Below are 26,996 nucleotides of genomic sequence, written 5' to 3'. Positions count from 1 at the left end.
ACAGCCCCCCTGTACACGTCCTCCCCCTACAGGCTCCATATATACAGCCCCCCCTGTACACGTCCTCCCCCTACAGGCTCCATATATATAGCCCCCCTAGGGCAGGTTATTTGCAGCTCCCCCAACCCCTCCACACCAAGGCGGACAGCTAGCCAATCACAGGGCGGTGTCACAGGGCAGAGAAGCGGTATGAGAGGCACACGCACCCAATGTATCGCAGTAACACGTCCGTCACGGTTTTGGCGGACTTGACGATGGGGGAATTGGGTTCGTTGAAGGTTCTGGCGTTGTGTTCGATGTAACGGACCTCCCAGATTAGCGCTGAAATCCTCCTACACAACAAGACAAGAACTTCAATGAGAGGAAAATGGCACCACGCTGACAGAGGAATGGAAAGGGCCCCACCAGTGACACCCACACAGAGCTGCTCATATTGCCCCCCTCGGTGTGCCTTCCTGAAACTAGACCCAGTCCAATACCAGGAGCCCGACTCTCCTGACCAATCAAATGCCGATCCACCCAGACTATCCAAGGTGCATCTCTTGGGTCACGGAGTCACTCGCTGGACAAGAACCTGGCAATAGGAAAGTCTATGGGCCTGTTCACACTCATGGAGCCAGTCAGCGTGCTTCACTCATGTGCTTTTCATACTTCTGTGATGCTTTATTGAAGCTTAGGAAATGCCCTGAATACGTTCATTTTATATATTTTTTAAAGGGGCCAAGTAGTACCCCACTCAGCAGATCCCTAGCTCATTAGTACCCCCAACTCTGCTGATCCCCCGCTCATTAGTACCCCCACTCTGCTGATCCCCCACTCAGTAGTAACTCCCAGCTCCACCGATCGCCTGCTCAGTAGTAACCCCAAGCTCTGCTGATCCCCCACTCAGTAGTAGCCCCCAGCTCTGCTGATCCCCCACTCAGTAGTAAACCCCATCTCTGCTGATCCCCCACTCAGTAGTAACCTTAAGCTCTGCTGATCCCCCACTCAGTAGTAACCCCCAGCTCTGCTGATCCCCCGCTCAGAAGTAGCCCCCAGCTCTGCTGATCCCCTGCTCAGTAGTAACCCCCAGCTCTGCTGATCCCCCACTCAGTAGTAACCCCCAGTTCTAATGATCTCCCACTCAGTAGTAATCCCCAGCTCTGATGATCCCCTACTCAGGAGTAACCCCAACACTGCTTATTCCCCACTTAGTAGTAACCTCCAGCTCTGCTGAGCCCCACACAGTAGTAACCTCCAGCTCTGCTGATCCCCTACTCAGTAGTAACCCCCAGCTCTGCTGATCCCCCACTCAGTAGTAACCTCCAGCTCTGCTGATCCCCTACTCAGTAGTAACCCCCAGCTCTGCTGATCCACCACTCAGTAGTAACCCCCAGCTCTGATGATCACCTACTCAGTAGTAACCCCAGCTCTGCTGATCCCCTACTCAGTAGTAACCCCCAGCTCTGATGATCACCCACTCAGTAGTAACCCCCAGCTCTGATGATCACCTACTCAGTAGTATCTCCCAGCTCTGCTGATCCCCTGCTCAGTAGTAACCCCCAGCTCTGCTGATCACCAACTCAGTAGTAACCCTCAGCTCTGCTGATCACTTACTCAGTAGTAACCCCCAGCTCTGATGATCACCTACTCAGTAGTAACCCCCAGCTCTGATGATCACCTACTCAGTAGTAACCCCCAGCTCTGATGATCCCCCACTCTGTAGTAACCCCCAGCTCTGCTGATCCCCTGCTCAGTAGTAACCCCCAGTTCTACTGATCTCCCAATCAGTAGTAATCCCCAGCTCTGCTGATCCCCTACTCAGTAGTAACCCCCAACACTGCTGATTCCCCACTCAGTAGTAACCTCCAGCTCTGCTGATCCCCCGCTCAGTAGTAACCTCTAGCTCTGCTGATCCCCTACTCAGTAGTAACCCCCAGCTCTGATGATCACCCACTCAGTAGTAACCCCCAGCTCTGATGATCACCTACTCAGTAGTAACTCCCAGCTCTGCTGATCACTTACTCAGTAGTAACCCCCAGCTCTGCTGATCCCCTGCTCAGTAGTAGCCCTCAGCTCTTCTGATCACTTACTCCGTAGTAACCCCCAGCTGTGATGATCCCCCAGCTCTGATGATCACCTACTCAGTAGTAACCCCCAGCTCTGCTGATCCACCACTCAGTAGTAACCCCCAGCTCTGATGATCACCTACTCAGTAGTAACCCCCAGCTCTGCTGATCCCCTACTCAGTAGTAACCCCCAGCTCTGATGATCACCCACTCAGTAGTAACCCCCAGCTCTGATGATCACCTACTCAGTAGTATCTCCCAGCTCTGCTGATCCCCTGCTCAGTAGTAACCCCCAGCTCTGCTGATCACCAACTCAGTAGTAACCCTCAGCTCTGCTGATCACTTACTCAGTAGTAACCCCCAGCTCTGATGATCACCTACTCAGTAGTAACCCCCAGCTCTGATGATCACCTACTCAGTAGTAACCCCCAGCTCTGATGATCCCCCACTCTGTAGTAACCCCCAGCTCTGCTGATCCCCTGCTCAGTAGTAACCCCCAGTTCTACTGATCTCCCAATCAGTAGTAATCCCCAGCTCTGCTGATCCCCTACTCAGTAGTAACCCCCAACACTGCTGATTCCCCACTCAGTAGTAACCTCCAGCTCTGCTGATCCCCCGCTCAGTAGTAACCACTAGCTCTGCTGATCCCCTACTCAGTAGTAACCCCCAGCTCTGATGATCACCCACTCAGTAGTAACCCCCAGCTCTGATGATCACCTACTCAGTAGTAACTCCCAGCTCTGCTGATCACTTACTCAGTAGTAACCCCCAGCTCTGCTGATCCCCTGCTCAGTAGTAGCCCTCAGCTCTTCTGATCACTTACTCCGTAGTAACCCCCAGCTGTGATGATCCCCCAGCTCTGATGATCACCTACTCAGTAGTAACCCCCAGCTCTGCTGATCCACCACTCAGTAGTAACCCCCAGCTCTGATGATCACCTACTCAGTAGTAACCCCCAGCTCTGCTGATCCCCTACTCAGTAGTAACCCCCAGCTCTGATGATCACCCACTCAGTAGTAACCCCCAGCTCTGATGATCACCTACTCAGTAGTATCTCCCAGCTCTGCTGATCCCCTGCTCAGTAGTAACCCCCAGCTCTGCTGATCACCAACTCAGTAGTAACCCTCAGCTCTGCTGATCACTTACTCAGTAGTAACCCCCAGCTCTGATGATCACCTACTCAGTAGTAACCCCCAGCTCTGATGATCACCTACTCAGTAGTAACCCCCAGCTCTGATGATCCCCCACTCTGTAGTAACCCCCAGCTCTGCTGATCCCCTGCTCAGTAGTAACCCCCAGTTCTACTGATCTCCCAATCAGTAGTAATCCCCAGCTCTGCTGATCCCCTACTCAGTAGTAACCCCCAACACTGCTAATTCCCCACTCAGTAGTAACCTCCAGCTCTGCTGATCCCCCGCTCAGTAGTAACCTCTAGCTCTGCTGATCCCCTACTCAGTAGTAACCCCCAGCTCTGATGATCACCCACTCAGTAGTAACCCCCAGCTCTGATGATCACCTACTCAGTAGTAACTCCCAGCTCTGCTGATCACTTACTCAGTAGTAACCCCCAGCTCTGCTGATCCCCTGCTCAGTAGTAGCCCTCAGCTCTTCTGATCACTTACTCCGTAGTAACCCCCAGCTGTGATGATCCCCCAGCTCTGATGATCACCTACTCAGTAGTAACCCCCAGCTCTGCTGATCACCTACTCAGTAGTAACTGCCAGCTCTGCTGATCACTTACTCCGTAGTAACCCCCAGCTGTGATGATCCCCCAGCTCTGATGATCACTTACTCAGTAGCAACCTCCAGCTCTGATCACCTACTCAGTAGTAACTCCCAGCTCTGCTGATCCCCCACTCTGTAGTAACCCCCAGCTCTGCTGATCACTTACTCAGTAGTAACCCCCAGCTCTGCTGATCCCCTGCTCAGTAGCAGCCTCCAGCTCTGCTGATTCTCTGATTTGCTGATGTTCCTCTCTCTGCAGGCCTCACTCATCTGCGTTAATGGATTACCGTTTGCCGCAGGTCACGTCATCACCTTGTGCATCCTGGGTTCCACATTGCTGAGGCAATGGACCAGACGAAGCCACAGATCATTACATGTCATCCTGATGTACGCACTCTCCCCATTCCATAACAGCGAGGACCTCTGGAGCAGCCAACACTATTGTGACTAAACCTACCGACCTACCTACCTAGTCAGGAGGGGCTGCAGGTGACGTTGGAGCAGATAGTCCCGTGGATGGTCAGCAGCTCCCTCACTGGCATCACCAATGACTGCAGAGCAGACTGGAAAAAGGGTGCTGACATCAGGATGACATGTGATGCACTGCAGCTCGGTCCCGCCCACTACCCAGGTGATGGAACACCCAAAAAGAGCAAAAATGTAGTGCTAGTTGCTTTCATTTGTGAGTCGTTACAAATGGGAATCTAGTTTCAGAGAGACACACAAGGGAAGGTTTCCTGGCTAACAAAGGCAACGACAGGCACCTTGGAGGTGATTGTTGGTGAGCAGGACACTTTAATCCCTTCAACACTGGGCACCTTCCCCCCCCCCCTTCAGCTTTCAGTGCTATCACACTTTGAATGACAATTGCGCGGTCATGCAACACTGTAACCAAGCTAAATTTTTTTCACACAAAGAGCTTTCTTTTGGTGGTATTTAGTCACCACTGGGTTTATTAACCGCTTACCTACAGGACACTTCTACCCCCTTCCTGCCTACCGGGCACTTCTACCCCCTTCCTGCCCCCCTGGACCTTCTACCCCCTTCCTGCCCCCCGGGACCTTCTACCCCCTTCCTGCCTACCGGACACTTCTACCCCCTTCCTGCCTACCGGACACTTCTACCCCCTTCCTGCCTACCGGGCACTTCTACCCCCTTCCTGTCTACAGGACACTTCTACCCCCTTCCTGCCTACCGGGCACTTCTACCTCCTTCCTGCCTACCGGACACTTCTACCCCCTTCCTGCCCCCCGGGACCTTCTACCCCCTTCCTGCCTACAGGGCACTTCTACCCCCTTCCTGCCTACCGGACACTTCTACCTCCTTCCTGCCTACCGGGCACTTCTACCCCCTTCCTGCCTACCGGGCACTTCTACCCCCTTCCTGCCTACCGGACACTTCTACCTCCTTCCTGCCTACAGGGCACTTCTACCCCCTTCCTGCCTACCGGGCACTTCTACCCCCTTCCTGCCTATAGGACACTTCTACCCCCTTCCTGCCTACAGGACACTTCTACCCCCTTCCTGCCTACAGGACACTTCTACCCCCTTCCTGCCTACCGGACACTTCTACCCCCTTCCTGCCTACAGGGCACTTCTACCTCCTTCCTGCCTTCCGGACACTTCTACCCCCTTCCTGCCCATCGGACACTTCTACCCCCTTCCTGCCTACAGGACACTTCTACCCCCTTCCTGCCTACCGGACACTTCTACCCCCTTCCTGCCTACAGGGCACTTCTACCTCCTTCCTGCCTACAGGACACTTCTACCCCCTTCCTGCCTACCGGACACTTCTACCCCCTTCCTGCCTACAGGGCACTTCTACCTCCTTCCTGCCTTCCGGACACTTCTACCCCCTTCCTGCCTACCGGGCACTTCTACCCCCTTCCTGCCTACAGGACACTTCTACCTCCTTCCTACCTACAGGACACTTCTACCCCCTTCCTGCCTACAGGGCACTTCTACCCCCTTCCTGCCTACAGGGCACTTCTACCCCCTTCCTGCCTACAGGGCACTTCTACCCCCTTCCTGCCCACCGGGCACTTCTACCCCCTTCCTGCCTACAGGACATTTCTACCCCCTTCCCGCCTACCGGGCACTTCTACCCCCTTCCCGCCTACCGGACACTTCTACCCCCTTCCTGCCTACAGGACACTTCTACCCCCTTCCTGCCTACAGGACACTTCTACCCCCTTCCTGCCTACAGGACACTTCTACCCCCTTCCTGCCTACAGGACACTTCTACCCCCTTCCTGCCTACAGGACACTTCTACCCCCTTCCTGCCTACCGGGCACTTCTACCCCCTTCCTGCCTACAGGATACTTCTACCCCCTTCCTGCCTACAGGGCACTTCTACCCCCTTCCTGCCTACAGGGCACTTCTACCCCCTTCCTGCCCACCGGGCACTTCTACCCCCTTCCTGCCTACAGGGCACTTCTACCCCCTTCCTGCCTACAGGGCACTTCTACCCCCTTCCTGCCTACAGGGCACTTCTACCCCCTTCCTGCCTACAGGGCACTTCTACCCCCTTCCTGCCTACAGGACACTTCTACCCCCTTCCTGCCTACAGGACACTTCTACCCCCTTCCTGCCTACAGGACACTTCTACCCCCTTCCTGCCCACCGGGCACTTCTACCCCTTCCTGCCCACCGGGCACTTCTACCCCTTCCTGCCTACAGGGCACTTCTACCCCCTTCCTGCCTACAGGACACTTCTACCCCCTTCCTGCCCAGGCCAATTTCCAGCTCTCAGCGCTGTCACACTTTGAATGACAATTGTGCGGTCATGCAACACTGCACCCAGATGAAATTTTTATCATTTTTTTGTGACAGATAGAGCTTTCTTTTGGTGGTATTTAATCACCTCGGGGTTTTTTCTTTTTTCTTAAACAAACCAAAAACCACTGAAAATTTTAAAAAAAAATGTTTCTTCTTAGTTTTTGTTATAAAATTTTGTAAATAAGTGATTTTTCTCCTTCACTGATGTGCGCTACTGAGGCTGTAGTGATGGGCACTGATAAGATGCACTGATGGACACTGATAGGTGGCACTGATGAGGAGGCACTGATGGGCATTGACAGGCATCACTGATGGGCACTGAAAGGCAGCACTGATATATGGCACTGATAGGTGGCACTGATAGACACGGTTAGGTGGCACTGACTGGCACTGTTAGGTGGCACTGATGTGCACTGATAGGCGGCACTAATAGATGGCACTGATTGGCAGCACTGATGGGTGACACTGAAGGGCAGCTCAGATGGGCACTGATATGTGGCATTGATGTGCACTGGTAGGCACTGATATGTGGCACTGATGGGCACTGGCATGTGGCACTGTTCAGCACTGACAGCTGGCACTGATGGACACTGACAGGTGGCACTTCTGGGGCCACACTGATCATCAGTGCCCTGATGATCAGTGTACATGTCCCCTCCGCGGAATGCCGATTACCGGCTCTCCTCTCCTCTCCTCTGTCAGCGTGACAACTCGAGAGGAGAGAAATGCCGATAACCGGCATTTCCGTGTTTACATGTGATCAGCTGTGATTGGACACAGCGGATCACATGATCGAGCCGACATCTTCGGCTCTTTCCGTGGATCGGTGATCTGCTGTGTCTGAGGGACACAGCGCACTGCCGATCGCCGCGCTGCGCTCTCCCTGAGCCGCGCATGCGCGGTGAGAATGAAAGAACATCAAAAGACGGCCTATCAGAACGAGAGAACCACCTTGCACCCGTCATTGGACTATATGGCGGGCGGGAGGTGGTTAAAAAAAAAAAAATTAAAATGACTGCGAATTTTGAAAAGACAAACAAAAAAAAAACAAAACACCTTTTTCTCTGTTTCTGTTTTAAAATTTAGTAAATAGGTAATTTTCGTCTTCACTGATGTGCGCTGATGAGGCTGCACTGGTGGGCACTAATGAAGCAGCACTGATGGGCGTTGATGAGACTGCACCGATGGGCACTAATGAGGCAGCTGCACCGATGGGCACTAATGAAGCAGCTGCACTGATGGGCACTAATGAGGCAGCTGTACCGATGGGCACTAATGAGGCAGCTGCACCGATGGGCACTAATGAGGCAGCTGCACCGATGGGCACTAATGAGGCAGCTGCACCGATGGGCACTAATGAGGCAGCTGCACCGATGGGCACTAATGAGGAAGCTGCACTGATGGGCACTATTGAGGCTGCACTGATGGGCACTAATGAGGCAGCTACACTGATGGGCACTATTGAGGCTGCACTGATGGGCACTAATGAGGCAGCTACACTGATGGGCACTAATGAGGCAGCTACACTGATGGGCACAGAGGCAGCTACACTGATGGGCACAGAGGCAGCTACACTGATGGGCACTAATGAGGAAGCTACACTGATGGGCACTGAGGAAGCTACACTGATGGGCACTGAGGAAGCTGCACTGATGGGCACAGAGGAAGCTACACTGATGGGCACTGAGGAAGCTGCACTGATGGGCACTGAGGAAGCTGCACTGATGGGCACTGAGGAAGCTACACTGATGGGCACTGATGATGAGTGCCCCGATTATCAGTGTAAAGAAAGTGCTGACAGGCTTGTTGGGTATCGGCGGTCTCTTCCTCACACAGACACATCATGCGAGGAAAATTGGTGATAACCGGCAAGTCTGTTTACATGTGATCGGCTGTGATTGGACACAACTGATCACAAGGTAAAGGGCCGCTGTGATTGGACCTTTACCATGATTTGTGAGGACACATGCATCACAGAGTGTGTCCTATGCTCGCCCCAGGGATCGTGGGGAGGACGTCTATAGATGCCCTCCCCGAACAAGAGTCCTCTTTCGCTATGGTGCGGTATTAAAGTGGTTCCTGTGGCCGTCAGATTCACGTTAACCTCTTGTTGACCGCAGACAGCTGAATGACGGCTGCACTGCGGCTGGCCAGTTCTGGGAGGCCGTCATATGACGTCCTCCCAGAACGCGCTCTCCTGCACACCCCCGGGGATGCGCACCCAGCGATCTACGTGATCGCCGTGTCCTACGGACACAACTGAACATGTGATATGGTAAAAGGCCAATCACAGCGCCCTTTTACCATGTGATCAGCCGTGTCCAATGAAAATGCAATTACCGCTGTCACAGCGTTCGGAAAGTACTGTTGAGAACCGGCAGTTGTCAGAGCAAGAATCGGCACGATGATCAGTGCCCTTATGATCGGTGCCCAGCAGTGCCACCCACCAGTGCCGCCCAGAAGTGCCCATCAGTGCCACCTACCTGTGCCCATCAGTGCCACCCACCTGTGCCCATCAGTGCCACCCACCCGTGCCTAGTAGTGCTGCCCATCAGTGCCGCCAGTCAGTGCCATCAGTCAAGGCCACCAGTCAGTGCCCAGAAGTGCCAGCTATCAGTGCTGCTCATCCATGCCACCTATCAGTGCCCATCAGTGCCCCCTCATCAACGCACATCAGTGAAGGCGAAAAATTACCTGGTTTGCAAAATTTTAAAATAGAAACAAAGAAAACCTTTTTTTTTTTTACTTTTTTTGCTCTTTTTTTGTTTATAGCTCAAAAAATAAAACCCACAGCGGGGAGCAAATACCACCAAAGGAACGCTCTGTGTGTGTGAAAAAAAGGATAAACATTTCATATGGGTACAGTGTTGCATGACTGCGCAATTGTCATTCAAAGTGCAGCAACACTGAAAGCTGAACATTGGCCTGGACAGGAAGGAGGTGACAGTGCCCGGTAGGCGAGGGGCAGGAAGGGGGTGACAGTGCCCGGTAGGCGAGGGGCAGGACGAGGGTGACAGTGCCCGGTAGGCGAGGGGCAGGAAGGGGGTGACAGTGCCCGGCAGGCGAGGGGCAGGAAGAGGGTGACAGTGCCCGGCAGGCGAGGGGCAGGAAGGGGGTGACAGTGCCCGGTAGGCGAGGGGCAGGAAGGGGGTGACAGTGCCCGGCAGGCGAGGGGCAGGAAGAGAGTGACAGTGCCCGGCAGGCGAGGGGCAGGAAGAGAGTGACAGTGCCCGGCAGGAAGGGGGTGACAGTGCCCGGTAGGTGAGGGGCAGGAAGAGGGTGACAGTGCCCGGTAGGCGAGGGGCAGGAAGAGGGTGACAGTGCCCGGTAGGCGAGGGGCAGGAAGAGGGTGACAGTGCCCGGTAGGCGAGGGGCAGGAAGAGGGTGACAGTGCCCGGTAGGCGAGGGGCAGGAAGGGGGTGACAGTGCCCGGTAGGCGAGGGGCAGGAAGGGGGGAACAGTGCCCGGTAGGCGAGGGGCAGGAAGGGGGTGACAGTGCCCGGTAGGCGAGGGGCAGGAAGAGGGTGACAGTGCCCGGCAGGCGAGGGGCAGGAAGAGGGTGACAGTGCCCGGTAGGCGAGGGGCAGGAAGGGGGTGACAGTGCCCGGCAGGCGAGGGGCAGGAAGGGGGTGACAGTGCCCGGTAGGCGAGAGGCAGGAAGGAGGTGACAGTGCCCGGTAGGCGAGGGGCAGGAAGAGGGTGACAGTGCCCGGCAGGAAGGGGGTGACAGTGCCCGGTAGGTGAGGGGCAGGAAGAGGGTGACAGTGCCCGGTAGGCGAGGGGCAGGAAGAGGGTGACAGTGCCCGGTAGGCGAGGGGCAGGAAGAGGGTGACAGTGCCCGGTAGGCGAGGGGCAGGAAGAGGGTGACAGTGCCCGGTAGGCGAGGGGCAGGAAGGGGGGTGACAGTGCCCGGTAGGGCGAGGGGCAGGAAGGAGGTGACAGTGCCCGGCAGGCGAGGGGCAGGAAGAGGGTGACAGTGCCCGGTAGGCGAGGGGCAGGAAGGGGGTGACAGTGCCCGGCAGGCGAGGGGCAGGAAGGGGGGGACAGTGCCCGGCAGGCGAGGGGCAGGAAGGAGGTGACAGTGCCCGGTAGGCGAGGGGCAGGAAGGAGGTGACAGTGCCCGGTAGGCGAGGGGCAGGAAGAGGGTGACAGTGCCCGGTAGGCGAGGGGCAGGAAGGGGGTGACAGTGCCTGGTAGGCGAGGGGCAGGAAGGGGGTGACAGTGCCCGGTAGGCGAGGGGCAGGAAGAGGGTGACAGTGCCCGGTAGGCGAGGGGCAGGAAGAGGGTGACAGTGCCCGGTAGGCGAGGGGCAGGAAGGAGGTGACAGTGCCCGGTAGGCGAGGGGCAGGAAGAGGGTGACAGTGCCCGGCAGGCGAGGGGCAGGAAGGGGGTGACAGTGCCCGGTAGGCGAGGGGCAGGAAGGAGGTGACAGTGCCCGGTAGGCGAGGGGCAGGAAGGAGGTGACAGTGCCTGGTAGGCGAGGGGCAGGAAGGAGGTGACAGTGCCTGGTAGGCGAGGGGCAGGAAGAGGGTGACAGTGCCCGGTAGGCGAGGGGCAGGAAGAGGGTGACAGTGCCCGCTAGGCGAGGGGCAGGAAGAGGGTGACAGTGCCCGGTAGGCGAGGGGCAGGAAGAGGGTGACAGTGCCCGGTAGGCGAGGGGCAGGAAGAGGGTGACAGTGCCCGGTAGGCGAGGGGCAGGAAGGAGGTGACAGTGCCTGGTAGGCGAGGGGCAGGAAGAGAGTGACAGTGCCCGGTAGGCGAGAGGCAGGAAGAGGGTGACAGTGCCCGGTAGGAAGGGGGTGACAGTGTCCGGTAGGTGAGGGGCAGGAAGAGGGTGACAGTGCCCGGTAGGCGAGAGGCAGGAAGAGGGTGACAGTGCCCGGTAGGCGAGGGGCAGGAAGGGGGTGACAGTGCCCGGTAGGCGAGGGGCAGGAAGAGGGTGACAGTGCCCGGCAGGCGAGGGGCAGGAAGAGGGTGACAGTGCCCGGTAGGCGAGGGGCAGGAAGGGGGTGACAGTGCCCGGCAGGCGAGGGGCAGGAAGAGAGTGACAGTGCCCGGCAGGAAGGGAGTGACAGTGCCCGGTAGGTGAGGGGCAGGAAGAGGGTGACAGTGCCCGGTAGGCGAGGGGCAGGAAGAGGGTGACAGTGCCCGGTAGGCGAGGGGCAGGAAGAGGGTGACAGTGCCCGGTAGGCGAGGGGCAGGAAGAGGGTGACAGTGCCCGGTAGGCGAGGGGCAGGAAGGGGGTGACAGTGCCCGGTAGGAAGGGGGTGACAGTGTCCGGTAGGTGAGGGGCAGGAAGAGGGTGACAGTGCCCGGTAGGCGAGAGGCAGGAAGAGGGTGACAGTGCCCGGTAGGCGAGGGGCAGGAAGGGGGTGACAGTGCCCGGTAGGCGAGGGGCAGGAAGAGGGTGACAGTGCCCGGCAGGCGAGGGGCAGGAAGAGGGTGACAGTGCCCGGTAGGCGAGGGGCAGGAAGGGGGTGACAGTGCCCGGCAGGCGAGGGGCAGGAAGAGAGTGACAGTGCCCGGCAGGAAGGGGGTGACAGTGCCCGGTAGGTGAGGGGCAGGAAGAGGGTGACAGTGCCCGGTAGGCGAGGGGCAGGAAGAGGGTGACAGTGCCCGGTAGGCGAGGGGCAGGAAGAGGGTGACAGTGCCCGGTAGGCGAGGGGCAGGAAGAGGGTGACAGTGCCCGGTAGGCGAGGGGCAGGAAGAGGGTGACAGTGCCCGGTAGGCGAGGGGCAGGAAGAGGGTGACAGTGCCCGGTAGGCGAGGGGCAGGAAGAGGGTGACAGTGCCCGGTAGGCGAGGGGCAGGAAGAGGGTGACAGTGCCCGGTAGGCGAGGGGCAGGAAGGGGGTGACAGTGCCCGGTAGGCGAGGGGCAGGAAGGGGGTGACAGTGCCCGGTAGGAAGGGGGTGACAGTGTCCGGTAGGTGAGGGGCAGGAAGAGGGTGACAGTGCCCGGTAGGCGAGAGGCAGGAAGAGGGTGACAGTGCCCGGTAGGCGAGGGGCAGGAAGGGGGTGACAGTGCCCGGTAGGCGAGGGGCAGGAAGAGGGTGACAGTGCCCGGCAGGCGAGGGGCAGGAAGAGGGTGACAGTGCCCGGTAGGCGAGGGGCAGGAAGGGGGTGACAGTGCCCGGCAGGCGAGGGGCAGGAAGAGAGTGACAGTGCCCGGCAGGAAGGGAGTGACAGTGCCCGGTAGGTGAGGGGCAGGAAGAGGGTGACAGTGCCCGGTAGGCGAGGGGCAGGAAGAGGGTGACAGTGCCCGGTAGGCGAGGGGCAGGAAGAGGGTGACAGTGCCCGGTAGGCGAGGGGCAGGAAGAGGGTGACAGTGCCCGGTAGGCGAGGGGCAGGAAGGGGGTGACAGTGCCCGGTAGGAAGGGGGTGACAGTGTCCGGTAGGTGAGGGGCAGGAAGAGGGTGACAGTGCCCGGTAGGCGAGAGGCAGGAAGAGGGTGACAGTGCCCGGTAGGCGAGGGGCAGGAAGGGGGTGACAGTGCCCGGTAGGCGAGGGGCAGGAAGAGGGTGACAGTGCCCGGCAGGCGAGGGGCAGGAAGAGGGTGACAGTGCCCAGTAGGCGAGGGGCAGGAAGGGGGTGACAGTGCCCGGCAGGCGAGGGGCAGGAAGAGAGTGACAGTGCCCGGCAGGAAGGGGGTGACAGTGCCCGGTAGGCGAGGGGCAGGAAGGGGGTGACAGTGCCCGGTAGGCGAGGGGCAGGAAGGGGGTGACAGTGCCCGGTAGGCGAGGGGCAGGAAGGAGGTGACAGTGCCCGGTAGGCGAGGGGCAGGAAGGGGGGGACAGTGCCCGGTAGGCGAGGGGCAGGAAGGGGGGGACAGTGCCCGGTAGGCGAGGGGCAGGAAGGGGGTGACAGTGCCCGGTAGGCGAGGGGCAGGAAGGGGGGGACAGTGCCCGGTAGGCGAGGGGCAGGAAGGGGGTGACAGTGCCCGGTAGGCGAGGGGCAGGAAGGGGGTGACAGTGCCCGGTAGGCGAGGGGTTAAGGAGGACCCCCCTAAAATACAACATTCACCTGTAGAATCGGCTCTCCAGACGTTTGCGCACCGTGCTCAGGTCCGTAGGGTAGGCCACCACCGTACAGTAGAGGGGATATGCGCTGAGGTCCACCGGCACGCTGAACGGGTTGGCAAAATCTGACGGCAGAGAATTTCCAGTTATAAACCACATTGAGTATATTGAAGGTACGGGGTCAACAAAGACAAAGGCTGTACAACTAAAACCACCATTTACTGCTGTGCCATGACGTCATAAAACACAAAGATGGAGGCTTTTCACTAAAGGTGATTGGGCCCAGATTTTACCACCTTTATCACTTGACTTGTAACAGGACTACCAGAGTCCGAACAGAGCGGCTACAAGAATGGTAAAAACGTCAGGGAGCCAAGCTACCTCTGGGACTCAGGGATGGCCCTGCTAAATCAAAGGTCCCTGCAGGGCTTTGATATACAGTTGTGTTGAGAATACTAGCCGTCAGACATCACTAACCGGATCAATCGCTGTTTTTGGTGGAAATGATATTCCTACATGGCAGATAATTTCCTAGCAGGTGTAGTAGAGTCATAGAAATCCAACAGATCCAACAGTCATGACATGCATGCTGCTGATTCTGTGTCATTGAATCACTCATTGAAAGGGGCGTGTTCACAATAATAGCCGTGTGGAGTTCTATTAGTGACGTCATTCATTCTTTGATAAACAGGTGGCAATTATTGCCCTTATTTAAGGAAGGAAGGCAGCAAATGTTGGACATGCTGGTTACAGTGCATTTCTCTCTGAAATTCTGAGGAAAATGGGTGGTTCCAGACATTGTTCAGAAGAACAGCGTACCTTGATTAAAAAGTTGATTGGAGAGGGGAAAACATATAAAGAAGTGCAGAAAATGATCGGCTGCTCAGCTAAAATGATGGCAAATGCTTTAAAATGGCAACCAAAAGCTGAAAGACGCGGAAGAAAGCGAAAAACTACCACTGGAATGGATAGAAGAATAGCCAAAATGGGGCGGACTCAGCCAACAATCAGCTCCAGGAAGATGAAAGAAGGTGTGACGTTCCCTGTGAGGACTCAGCCAACAATCAGCTCCAGGAAGATGAAAGAAGGTGTGACGTTCCCTGTGAGGACTGTTACAATTAGAAGACGCCGATGTGAAGCCAAGCTATCTGCAAGAAGTCCCCGCAAAGTCCCACTGTTGGGAAAAAGACGTGCTGAAGAGGTTACAATCTGCCAAAGAGCACATTGACCGGCCTAAAGAGAAATGGCCCAACATTTTGTGGACTGATGAAAGTAAGATTGTTCTTTTTGGGTCTAGTGGGCGGAGACAGTTTGTCAGACGACCCCCAAACACTGAATTCAGGCCACAGTACACTGTGAAGACCGTGAAGCATGGTGGTGCAAGCATCATGATATGGGGATGTTTCTCATACTACGGTGTTGGGCCTATTTATCGCATACCAGGGATCATGGATCAGTTTGAATCCATCAGAATACTTGAAGAGGTCATGCTGCCTTATGCTGAAGAGGAAATGCCCTTGAAATGGGGGTTCCAACAAGACAACGACCCCAAACACACCAGTAAATGTGCAACATCTTGGTTCCAGACCAACAAGATGGACGTTATGGAGTGGCCAGCCCAATCCCCGGATCTTCATCCAATAGAAAACTTGTGGGGTGACATCAAAAATGCCGTTTCTGAGGCCAAACCAAGAAATAGAGAAGAACTGTGGAATGTGGTCCAATCATCCTGGGCTGGAATACCTGATCACAGGGGCCAGAAGTTGGGGGACTCCATGCAACACAGATGTACAGCAGTTCTCAGAAACAGTGCGACTACAACCAAATATTCATGAAGTCATTCAAAGGAAAGCAAAATCTTCAAACATTTCTCAGTTTATATAGTGAATGTTGGAGTTTGGAAAGAAGAATACAAACACGCCCATTTTTTTGAACCGTCTAATATTCACTTTTCTTCCATTTTTTTAGAGGAACAACACAAATTTGATGTATTTTTCTTCATGTTGTGATTTGGAATAGAATGTGTCGTGTTCCCAATGCATTTGTGTGGATGGAAAGAAAAGGATTAGAAGGATTTGCAGCTTCAGTCACTTTCTTGAACACACTGATATTATTTTGAACACAACTGTATATAAAAAATCACTAATAAATAATACTAAGACAAACGCTAATAATTAGGACAAGAGTAGATTTTCCCTAAACTGTAACTTTTAAGCTTTTGCTAGCCTAATTGGGGCCCTTCTTTGATGGTGCACAGGTGGTGAATCTTGGTTAGGTCCACCAATCCTTCTAGAGGTGTTTGTAAGGTGCAGAGATTTCCAAATTTTGGTTTTATTTTCCATGGGATAGCCAATGACTGTGTGCGGTCTGAACTCTGATCTGAAATCCGCTGTTGGGGGCTGCTGACAGTATTCTGAGCAGCTATGTGTGAAATGTCCTGTGAGGGCACCAACATAGAGGTGAGAGTCCAAAGTTTTTTTAATGATGGCATTCAATCACAAGACCATATAAAACAGCCAACGTGTTTCTGGGGTACAAGATTCCCCCCAAACTAATGCTTATTTGCGAACAGGCCCTTCGTTGTTTGATCTTATAAATACTTAATGGTGGTGATTCTGAGTCCTCCTGATGACACACAAGGAAGAAGGACTCCGGGCTCATAGAGCACCCAACCTGATCCCAGAAACTTGCTCAGATCTCACGGAGCTCTCAGCCTCATCCCAAGAGGAGGACTCAGAAATCACATAGCTTGCAGCCTGATTCCAGAGAAGGACATGGACCTCGCAGAGCTCTCAGCCTGATCCCAAGAGGAGGACTCAGAAATCACATAGCTTGCAGCCTGATTCCAGAGAAGGACATGGACCTCGCAGAGCTCTCAGCCTGATCCCAAGAGGAGGACTCAGAAATCACATAGCTTGCAGCCTGATTCCAGAGAAGGACATGGACCTCGCAGAGCTCTCAGCCTGATCCCAAGAGGAGGACTCAGAAATCACATAGCTTGCAGCCTGATTCCAGAGAAGGACATGGACCTCGCAGAGCTCTCAGCCTAAACCAAAAGGACTTAGACCTCGCAGAGCTCTCAGCCTGATCCCAGAATAGGACTCAGGCCTTGCAGAGCTCTCAGCCTGATCCCAGAGAAGGACTCAGATCTCACAGAGCTCTCTGTCTGATCCCAAGAGGAGGACTCAGAAATCACATAGCTTTCAGTCTGATTCCAGAGAAGGACATGGACCTCACAGAGCTCTCAGCCTAAACCAAAAGGACTTAGACCTCGCAGACCTCTCAACCTTATCTTGGAGAAGGACTCAAACTTCACACAGCTTTCAGTCTGATCTCAGAGAAGGTCTCAAGGATTTAGACCTCACAGAGCTCTGCATCTTATCTCGGAGAAGGACTCAAACCTCACAGAGCTTTCAGTCTGATGTCAGAAAGGGGGCTCAGATCTCACAGAGCTGTCAGACTAATCCAAGAGAAGAACTCAGACCACATAGAGCTCTAAGCCTGATCCCAGAGAAGGGCTTCAACCTCAGAGCTCCCAGAGGACTTGGACCGCTCAGCCCGATCCCAGAGAAAGACTGAAACCCTGCAGAGCTCTCAGCTTTTTAGAATGATCTCCCTGTAAAGAAGAACTAACGTTTTTCCTCAGAGACTTCAACTAATGAAAGACATAAAAACATAAGACAAAAATCAGAGTCGGGTTTGGACAACAGCTTTTTAGTAAATGAACTTTAAATCCAGAAACTATTAGGAGGATAACTTACACTATATGACCACATATGTGGACCCCCCCACAATGACTGAGGTTAGGTGGCTCCAGTGAAGGGCCCTGGTAATACTCCATCATACAAAGACATAAATAGACAGTTGTGCTTTTCCATCCTTGTGGTAACAGTTTGGTGAAGACCCTTTTCTGTTCCCCCATGACTGTCCCCTGTGTACAAAGCCAATAAAGACATGGTTTGACCAGTGTGGACCAGCTCCATAAAGACATGGTTTAACAAATGTGGACCAGCTCCATAAAGACATGGCATGGTTTGACCAGTGTGGACCAGCTCCATAAAGACATGGTTTGACCAGTGTGGACCAGCTCCATAAAGACATGGTGTGACCAATGTGGACCAGCTTCATAAAGACATGGCATGGTTTGACCAGTGTGGACCAGCTCCATAAAGACATGGTTTGACCAATGTGGACCAGCTCCATAAAGACATGGCATGGTTTGACCAATGTGGACCAGCTTCATAAAGACATGGTTTAACCAATGTGGACCAGCTCCATAAAGACATGGCATGGTTTGACAAATGTGGACCAGCTCCATAAAGACATGGTTTGACCAGTGTGGACCAGTTCCTTAAAGACATGGTTTGACCAATGTGGACCAGCTCCATAAAGACATGGTTTGACCAATGTGGACCAGTTCCTTAAAGACATGGTTTGACCAGTGTGGACCAGCTCCATAAAGACATGGTTTGACCAGTGTGGACCAGCTCCATAAAGACATGGTTTGACAAATGTGGACCAGCTCCATAAAGACATGGTTTGACAAATGTGGACCAGCTGCATAAAGACATGGTTTGACCAATGTGGACCAGCTCCATAAAGACATGGGTCGACCAGTGTGGACCAGTTCCTTAAAGACATGGTTTGACCAGTGTGGACCAGCTTCATAAAGACATGGTTTGACCAATGTGGACCAGCTCCATAAAGACATGGGTCAACCAGTGTGGACCAGCTCCATAAAGACATGGTTTGACCAGTGTGGAGCAGCTCTATAAAGACATGGGTCAACCAGTGTGGACCAGCTCCATAAAGACATGGGTCAACCAATGTGGACCAGCTCCATAAAGACATGGTTTGACCAGTGTGGACCAGCTCCATAAAGACATGGTTTGACCAGTGTGGACCAGCTCCATAAAGACATGGGTCAACCAGTGTGGACCAGCTCCATAAAGACATGGGTCAACCAGTGTTGACCAGCTCTATAAAGACATGGTTTGACCAGTGTGGACCAGCTCCATAAAGACATGGGTCAACCAGTGTGGACCAGCTCCATAAAGACATTGTTCAACCAGTGTGGACCAGCTCCATAAAGACATTGTTCAACCAGTGTGGATCAGCTCCATAAAGACATGGGTCATTCAATGTGGACCAGCTCCATAAAGACATGGGTCATTCAATGTGGACCAGCTCCATAAAGACATGGTTTGACCAGTGTGGACCAGCTCCATAAAGACATGGATAGACCAGTTTAGTGTGGAGGAAATGCAGTGTTTGGCAGAGCCCTGAACTCAACCTTACTGATCACCTTCGGGATGAACTGGAATACCAGTTGGGAGGCAAGGTCTTTTTTTATGGTGTCCAACATGTACGCCAGGTCTTCTCATCCAATATCAGTACCTGACCTCAGAAATGGCCACAAATTCCCACAGACACCCTCTAAAATCTCAATTTTGTTGGAAAAGAGCAGGGGGGCATCTCGATATTTATAGCCATGGTTTTGGAATGGGTTGTCCACCAAACTCATATAGGTGTGATGGTCAGGTGTCCACAGACGTTTGGCTCTATAGTGTATATAACCTGGAAGCCAGATGACTCCGCCCATACTGCACTGGAAGGATACAGGAAACCACAAGACTTCTTTCAGACAGTTTCGTAAATAAGATGTAAGAATAGCGCACCAAGGGTAAGCAGCTGGTCGATTCCTCGCATGGCTCGCTCGCACACCTCATCTCTACATTTCGACCCCCACTCTCCCTCTTCAGGTTTATACTGCAGTGCGTTCAGCTCCTCCGCTGTGACTGGGACCCCGGCTCCAACTTCATCCGGCAGAGGGACTGCACAGGAAGAAAAGGGATAAATGCTGTAATACAGGACATGGATCACAAGGATCCATAACAGAACGCTCAGCAGCCAATCAGAATTAATCTCCTAAAGTAATTGGCTGCGAAAGGTTCCTTGCATGACCTCAGTGAATGATCAACAGATGAAAGGAAGTCTTACTGCCTTCAGGAATGGGCTCCATGTCCCAGGGGCTCATGTTCTCCCGCTCATTGTTATCCCAGCTGTAAGAAGGAAAGGAAGTATTAGAACATACATGGCGCAATCAGCGCCCAGACCTCCGATGGCCCTACACCGCCCAGACCTCCCATGGCCCCTACACCGCCCAGACCTCCGATGGACCCTACAACACCCACACCTCCGATGGACCCTACACCGCCCAAACCTCCCATGGCCCGTACACCGCCCAGACCTCCGATGGCCCTACACCGCCCACACCTCCCATGGCCCCTACACCGCCCAGACCTCCCATGGCCCCTACACCGCCCACACCTCCGATGGCCCCTACACCGCCCACACCTCCGATGGCCCCTACACCGCCCACACCTCCGATGGCCCCTACACCGCCCACACCTCCCATGGCCCCTACACCGCCCACACCTCCCATGGCCCCTACACCGCCCACACCTCCGATGGACCCTACACCGCCCAGACCTCCGATGGCCCCTACACCGCCCAGACCTCCGATGGACCCTACACCGCCCACACCTTCGATGGCCCCTACACCGCCCACACCTCCGATGGCCCCTACACCGCCCACACCTCCCATGGCCCCTACACCGCCCACACCTCCCATGGCCCCTACACCGCCCACACCTCCGACGGCCCCTACACCGCCCACACCTCCGACGGCCCCTACACCGCCCAGACCTCCGACGGCCCCTACACCGCCCAGACCTCCGACGGCCCCTACACCGCCCAGACCTCCGACGGCCCCTACACCGCCCACACCTCCCATGGCCCCTACACCGCCCAGATCACCTATGGTCCCTACACCGCCCAGACCTCCGATGGCCCCTACACCTCCCAGACCTCCCATGGCCCCTACACCGCCCAGACCTCCCATGGCCCCTACACCGCCCAGACCTCCGATGGCCCCTACACTGCCCAGAACACCGATGGCCCCTACACCGCCCAGAACACCGATGGCCCCTACACCGCCCAGAACACCGATGGCCCCTACACCGCCCAGATCACCGATGGCCCCTACACCTCCCAGACCTCCGATGGCCCCTACACCGCCCAGACCTCCGATGGCCCGTACACCGCCCAGACCTCCGATGACCCGTACACCACCCAGACCTCCGATGGCCCCTACACCACCCAGACCTCCGATGGCCCCTACATGTTCCAGATCACACGTACAACGAATGTAAAGCATTGTGTGATGTCAGGCAGCATAGATCAATAATGGTTACAATAGTTGAATTGATGTATTTTCTGGAGGAGAATTGGAGTACAAAGTGGTCAGCGAGTGTATAGACCGGTGTCAGCGTACGGCTGGACCCCAGTGAGAGCGCAGGTGAAGGGACACGTAATGGGGGGCTATAAGGGGCCCGTCCTACAGCGAGAGCGCAGGTGAAGGGACACGTAATGGGGGGCTATAAGGGGCCCGTCCTACAGCGAGAGCGCAGGTGAAGGGACACGTAATGGGGGGCTATAAGGGGCCAGTCCTACAGCGAGAGCGCAGGTGAAGGGACACGTAATGGGGGGCTATAAGGGGCCAGTCCTACAGCGAGAGCGCAGGGGAAGGGACACGTAATGGGGGGCTATAAGGGGCCAGTCCTACAGTGAGAGCGCAGGTGAAGGGACACGTAATGGGGGGCTATAAGGGGCCAGTCCTACAGTGAGAGCGCAGGTGAAGGGACACGTAATGGGGGGCTATAAGGGGCCAGTCCTACAGTGAGAGCGCAGGTGAAGGGACACGTAATGGGGGGCTATAAGGAGCCAGTCCTACAGTGAGAGCGCAGGTGAAGGGACACGTAATGGGGGGCTATAAGGGGCCAGTCCTACAGCGAGAGCGCAGGTGAAGGGACACGTAATGGTAATGGGGGGCTATAAGGGGCCAGTCCTACAGCGAGAGCGCAGGTGAAGGGACACGTAATGGTAATGGGGGGCTATAAGGGGCCAGTCCTACAGCGAGAGCGCAGGTGAAGGGACACGTAATAGGGGGCTATAAGGGGCCAGTCCTACAGCGAGAGCGCAGGTGAAGGGACACGTAATGGGGGGCTATAAGAGGCCAGTCCTACAGCGAGAGCGCAGGTGAAGGGACACGTAATGGTAATGGGGGGCTATAAGGGGCCAGTCCTACAGCGAGAGCGCAGGTGAAGGGACACGTAATGGGGGGCTATAAGGGGCCAGTCCTACAGTGAGAGCGCAGATGAAGGGACACGTAATGGGGGGCTATAAGGGGCCAGTCCTACAGCGAGAGCGCAGGTGAAGGGACACGTAATGGTAATGGGGGGCTATAAGGGGCCAGTCCTACAGCGAGAGCGCAAGTGAAGGGACACGTAATGGTAATGGGGGGCTATAAGGGGCCAGTCCTACAGCGAGAGCGCAGGTGAAGGGACACGTAATGGTAATGGGGGGCTATAAGGGGCCAGTCCTACAGTGAGAGCGCAGATGAAGGGACACGTAATGGGGGGCTATAAGGAGCCAGTCCTACAGTGAGAGCGCAGGTGAAGGGACACGTAATGGGGGGCTATAAGGGGCCAGTCCTACAGCGAGAGCGCAGGTGAAGGGACACGTAATGGGGGGCTATAAGGGGCCAGTCCTACAGCGAGAGCGCAGGTGAAGGGACATGTAATGGGGGGCTATAAGGGGCCAGTCCTACAGCGAGAGCGCAGGTGAAGGGACACGTAATGGGGGGCTATAAGGGGCCAGTCCTACAGCGAGAGCCGAGGCGGAGTGACAACAGGTATATATTGAACAGTCGGATGTCTTACTGGACGCTGTAGCACTGGAAGAGGCTGTCTGGATAGTCCATCTGAAATGGCTGCTGACTCTCCACCATCCCGAACCACCAGGCGTCATCAATGATGCTGCGGAAACGGTCCCCTGAGGAGAGACAAAAACAATCGGTGGAAAAACTTCGCTTGTCAGAGGGTGACGGGTGGAAGCCTGTATGTCTAAATCTCAATTGCAGGACTGGCCCTGGACCAAGTTGTACGTCTAGATCCCAACCCCAAGGAGGACAGGCCCTGGACCAAGTTGTACATCTAGATCCCAACCCCAAGGAGGGCAGGCCCTGGACCAGGTTGTACATCTAGATCCCAACCCCAAGGAGGGCAGGCCCTGGACCAAGTTGTACATCTAGATCCCAACCCCTAGGAGGGCAGGCCCTGGACAAAGTTGTACATCTAGATCCCAACCCCAAGGAGGGCAGGCCCTGGACCAAGTTGTACGTCTAGATCCAAACCCCTAGGAGGGCAGGCCTTGGACCAAGTTGTACATCTAGATCCCAACCCCTAGGAGGGCAGGCCCTGGACCAAGTTGTACATCTAGATCCCAACCCCTAGGAGGGCAGGCCCTGGACCAAGTTGTACATCTAGATCCCAACCCCTAGGAGGGCAGGAACCGGGAGCAAGTTGTACATCTAGATCCCAACCCCAAGGAGGGCAGGCCCTGGACCAAGTTGTACATCTAGATCCCAACCCCTAGGAGGGCAGGCCCTGGACCAAGTTGTACATCTAGATCCCAACCCCAAGGAGGGCAGGCCCTGGACCAAGTTGTACGTCTAGATCCAAACCCCTAGGAGGGCAGGCCTTGGACCAAGTTGTACATCTAGATCCCAACCCCTAGGAGGGCAGGCCCTGGACCAAGTTGTACATCTAGATCCCAACCCCTAGGAGGGCAGGCCCTGGACCAAGTTGTACATCTAGATCCCAACCCCTAGGAGGGCAGGAACCGGGAGCAAGTTGTACATCTAGATCCCAACCCCTAGGAGGGCAGGCCCTGGACCAAGTTGTACATCTAGATCCCAACCCCTAGGAGGGCAGGCCCTGGACCAAGTTGTACATCTAGATCCCAACCCCTAGGAGGGCAGGCCCTGGACCAAGTTGTACATCTAGATCCCAACCCCTAGGAGGGCAGGAACCGGGAGCAAGTTGTACATCTAAATCCCAACCCCAAGGAGGGCAGGCCCTGGACCAGGCTGTACATCTAAATCCCAACCCCTAGGAGGGCAGGCCCTGGACCAAGTTGTACATCTAGATCCCAACCCCTAGGAGGGCAGGCCCTGGACCAGGTTGTACGTCTAGATCCCAACCCCAAGGAGGGCAGGCCCTGGACCAGGTTGTACATCTAGATCCCAACCCCTAGGAGGGCAGGCCCTGGACCAGGTTGTACATCTAGATCCCAACCCCAAGGAGGGCAGGCCCTGGACCAGGTTGTACATCTAGATCCCAACCCCAAGGAGGGCAGGCCCTGGACCAGGTTGTACATCTAGATCCCAACCCCTAGGAGGGCAGGCCCTGGACCAGATTGTACATCTAGATCCCAACCCCTAGGAGGGCAGGCCCTGGACCAAGTTGTACATCTAGATCCCAACCCCTAGGAGGGCAGGCCCTGGACCAAGTTGTACATCTAGATCCCAACCCCTAGGAGGGCCGGTCCTGGACCAAGTTGTTTGTCCAAGCTGCAATGTATCCTGCATGGAGACCCAAGAACGGACTGTGCTGTGCAGATCACAAGACTGGCTGAACACAATCACATCCTTTGGCACACAAGACGGTTGACGTGTTTTTCAGTTGTGTATCTGCCAGTCTGGAGTTCAAATGTAAATCCCTCCGGATGGGGCAACCAAAGCCACCTACCGATCTGCCAGTTGCGCTCCTGCGCCTCCTTGTAGAAATGAGAGAGGATGAGGAAATCGATGACATCGGGCATGTCGTGGTACCTGGGGGAGGAAACAGATCTACAGTCACATCAGTCACAAAGAACTCCGACACGGCTCAGAACACAACACTGCTGCAAAATGGTGACGGACGGAGGACACGGACAGAGGACACGGACGGAGGACACGGACGGAGGACACGGACGGAGGACACGGGTCAGAACACAGCACTGCTGCAAAATGGTGACGGATGGAGGACACGGGTCAGAACACAACACTGCTGCAAAATGGTGATGGACGGAGGACACGGACGGAGGACACGGCTCAGAACACAACACTGCTGCAAAATACGAGGTGGTGACGGATGGAGGACACGGACGGAGGACACGGACGGAGGACACGGACGGAGGACACGGGTCAGAACACAGCACTGCTGCAAAATGGTGACGGATGGAGGACACGGGTCAGAACACAACACTGCTGCAAAATGGTGATGGACGGAGGACACGGACGGAGGACACGGCTCAGAACACAACACTGCTGCAAAATACGAGGTGGTGACGGATGGAGGACACGGACGGAGGACACGGACGGAGGACACGGACGGAGGACACGGACGGAGGACACGGGTCAGAACACAGCACTGCTGCAAAATGGTGACGGATGGAGGACACGGGTCAGAACACAACACTGCTGCAAAATGGTGATGGACGGAGGACACGGACGGAGGACACGGCTCAGAACACAACACTGCTGCAAAATACGAGGTGGTGACGGATGGAGGACACGGACGGAGGACACGGACGGAGGACACGGACGGAGGACACGGGTCAGAACACAGCACTGCTGCAAAATGGTGACGGATGGAGGACACGGGTCAGAACACAACACTGCTGCAAAATGGTGATGGACGGAGGACACGGACGGAGGACACGGCTCAGAACACAACACTGCTGCAAAATACGAGGTGGTGACGGATGGAGGACACGGACGGAGGACACGGACGGAGGACACGGACGGAGGACACGGGTCAGAACACAGCACTGCTGCAAAATGGTGATGGACGGAGGACACGGACGGAGGACACGGGTCAGAACACAACACTGCTGCAAAATACGAGGTGGTGACGGATGGAGGACACGGACGGAGGACACGGGTCAGAACACAGCACTGCTGCAAAATGGTGATGGACGGAGGACACGGGTCAGAACACAGCACTGCTGCAAAATACGAGGTGGTGACGGATGGAGGACACTGACGGAGGACACGGACGGAGGACACGGGTCAGAACACAGCACTGCTGCAAAATGGTGATGGATGGAGGACACGGGTCAGAACACAGCACTGCTGCAAAATGGTGATGGACGGAGGACACGGACAGAGGACACGGGTCAGAACACAGCACTGCTGCAAAATGGTGACGGACGGAGGACACGGACAGAGGACACGGACAGAGGACACGGACGGAGGACACGGGTCAGAACACAGCACTGCTGCAAAATGGTGACGGACGGAGGACACGGACAGAGGACATGGACGGAGGACACTGATGGAGCACCCCCCATGCAGCTCTGACATCTCTGACATCTACAGAATGATGGAGACCAACAATGCAGGAGAATCCTTCCCAATATCCCCATCAGGGGACTTCCAGGGAACGTTGGGGAGGAGGCCATGTCCCCCCCCATCACCTGACCCAGAAAACATCATCTGCACTGTACAGGGCGATCACCCCATCCATGACCCCTCCCGGCACACGCGGTGCACTCACTTCACTGAGAAGGACTCTCCACTCATTCTGCCGGATGTCGGGTCCAGGAAGGCGAGCTTCAAGCAGCAAAGAGTGGGCGGTCCCACCTCGTACTTTATCCCCACAACCTTCAAGAATTCCTGTTCCTGGAAGTCACAAGAGAGAGAGGCGTGTTTACTGACTCCTGATCACCAACACAGCGCTCCGCACACCCGACACAACACTTCGCACACCGAGAGAGCACCTGACACAGCACTCCGCACACCCAACACAGCACTCCGCACACCGAGAGAGCACCTGACACAGCACTCCGCACACCGAGAGAGCACCCGACACAGCCCTCCGCACACCCGACACAGCCCTCCGCACACCCGACACAGCCCTCCGCACACCCGACACAGCCCTCCGCACACCCGACACAGCCCTCCGCACACCCGACACAGCGCTCCGCACACCCGACACAGCGCTCCGCACACCCGACACAGCACTCCGCACACCCACAGAGAGCACCCGACACAGCCCTCCGCACACCCGACACAGCGCTCCGCACGCCCGACACAGCGCTCCGCACACCCGACACAGCACTCCGCACACCCACAGAGAGCACCCGACACAGCGCTCCGCACACCCGACACAGCGCTCCGCACACCCGACACAGCGCTCCGCACACCCACAGAGAGCACCCGACACAGCCCTCCGCACACCCGACACAGCACTCCGCACACCCACAGAGAGCACCCGACACAGCCCTCCGCACACCCGACACAGCCCTCCGCACACCCGACACAGCGCTCCGCACACCCCACACAGCGCTCCGCACACCCCACACAGCCCTCCGCACACCCGACACAGCCCTCCGCACACCCGACACAGCGCTCCGCACACCCGACACAGCGCTCCGCACACCCGACACAGCGCTCCGCACACCCGACACAGCCCTCCGCACACCCGACACAGCCCTCCGCACACCCGACACAGCGCTCCGCACACCCGACACAGCGCTCCGC

General features: G+C 55.8%; 1 protein-coding gene across 1 annotated transcript in view; it reads right to left on the bottom strand.

Annotated features, from left to right (window-relative positions):
* Positions 1 to 206: 206 nt before the first annotated feature.
* LOC149432808 (bromodomain and WD repeat-containing protein 3-like) overlaps positions 207 to 26,996 on the bottom strand; it is a gene marked incomplete at both ends in the record, with an annotated part of 38,811 nt that continues 12,021 nt past the window's right edge. The window contains 7 exons of the mRNA XM_089664923.1: positions 207 to 332; positions 13,572 to 13,692; positions 19,246 to 19,401; positions 19,568 to 19,629; positions 22,351 to 22,462; positions 24,220 to 24,302; positions 26,011 to 26,135. Coding sequence (XP_089521049.1) covers positions 207 to 332; positions 13,572 to 13,692; positions 19,246 to 19,401; positions 19,568 to 19,629; positions 22,351 to 22,462; positions 24,220 to 24,302; positions 26,011 to 26,135 — 785 coding nt within the window. The remainder of the gene's footprint in view (positions 333 to 13,571; positions 13,693 to 19,245; positions 19,402 to 19,567; positions 19,630 to 22,350; positions 22,463 to 24,219; positions 24,303 to 26,010; positions 26,136 to 26,996) is intronic.

Source organism: Staurois parvus, unplaced genomic scaffold (genome assembly GCF_062004578.1).
Source record: "Staurois parvus isolate SC_StPar_1 unplaced genomic scaffold, SC_StPar_1.0 ptg002101l, whole genome shotgun sequence".
Classification (NCBI taxonomy): domain Eukaryota; kingdom Metazoa; phylum Chordata; class Amphibia; order Anura; family Ranidae; genus Staurois; species Staurois parvus.
This window is presented reverse-complemented; position numbering and strand designations above follow the sequence as displayed.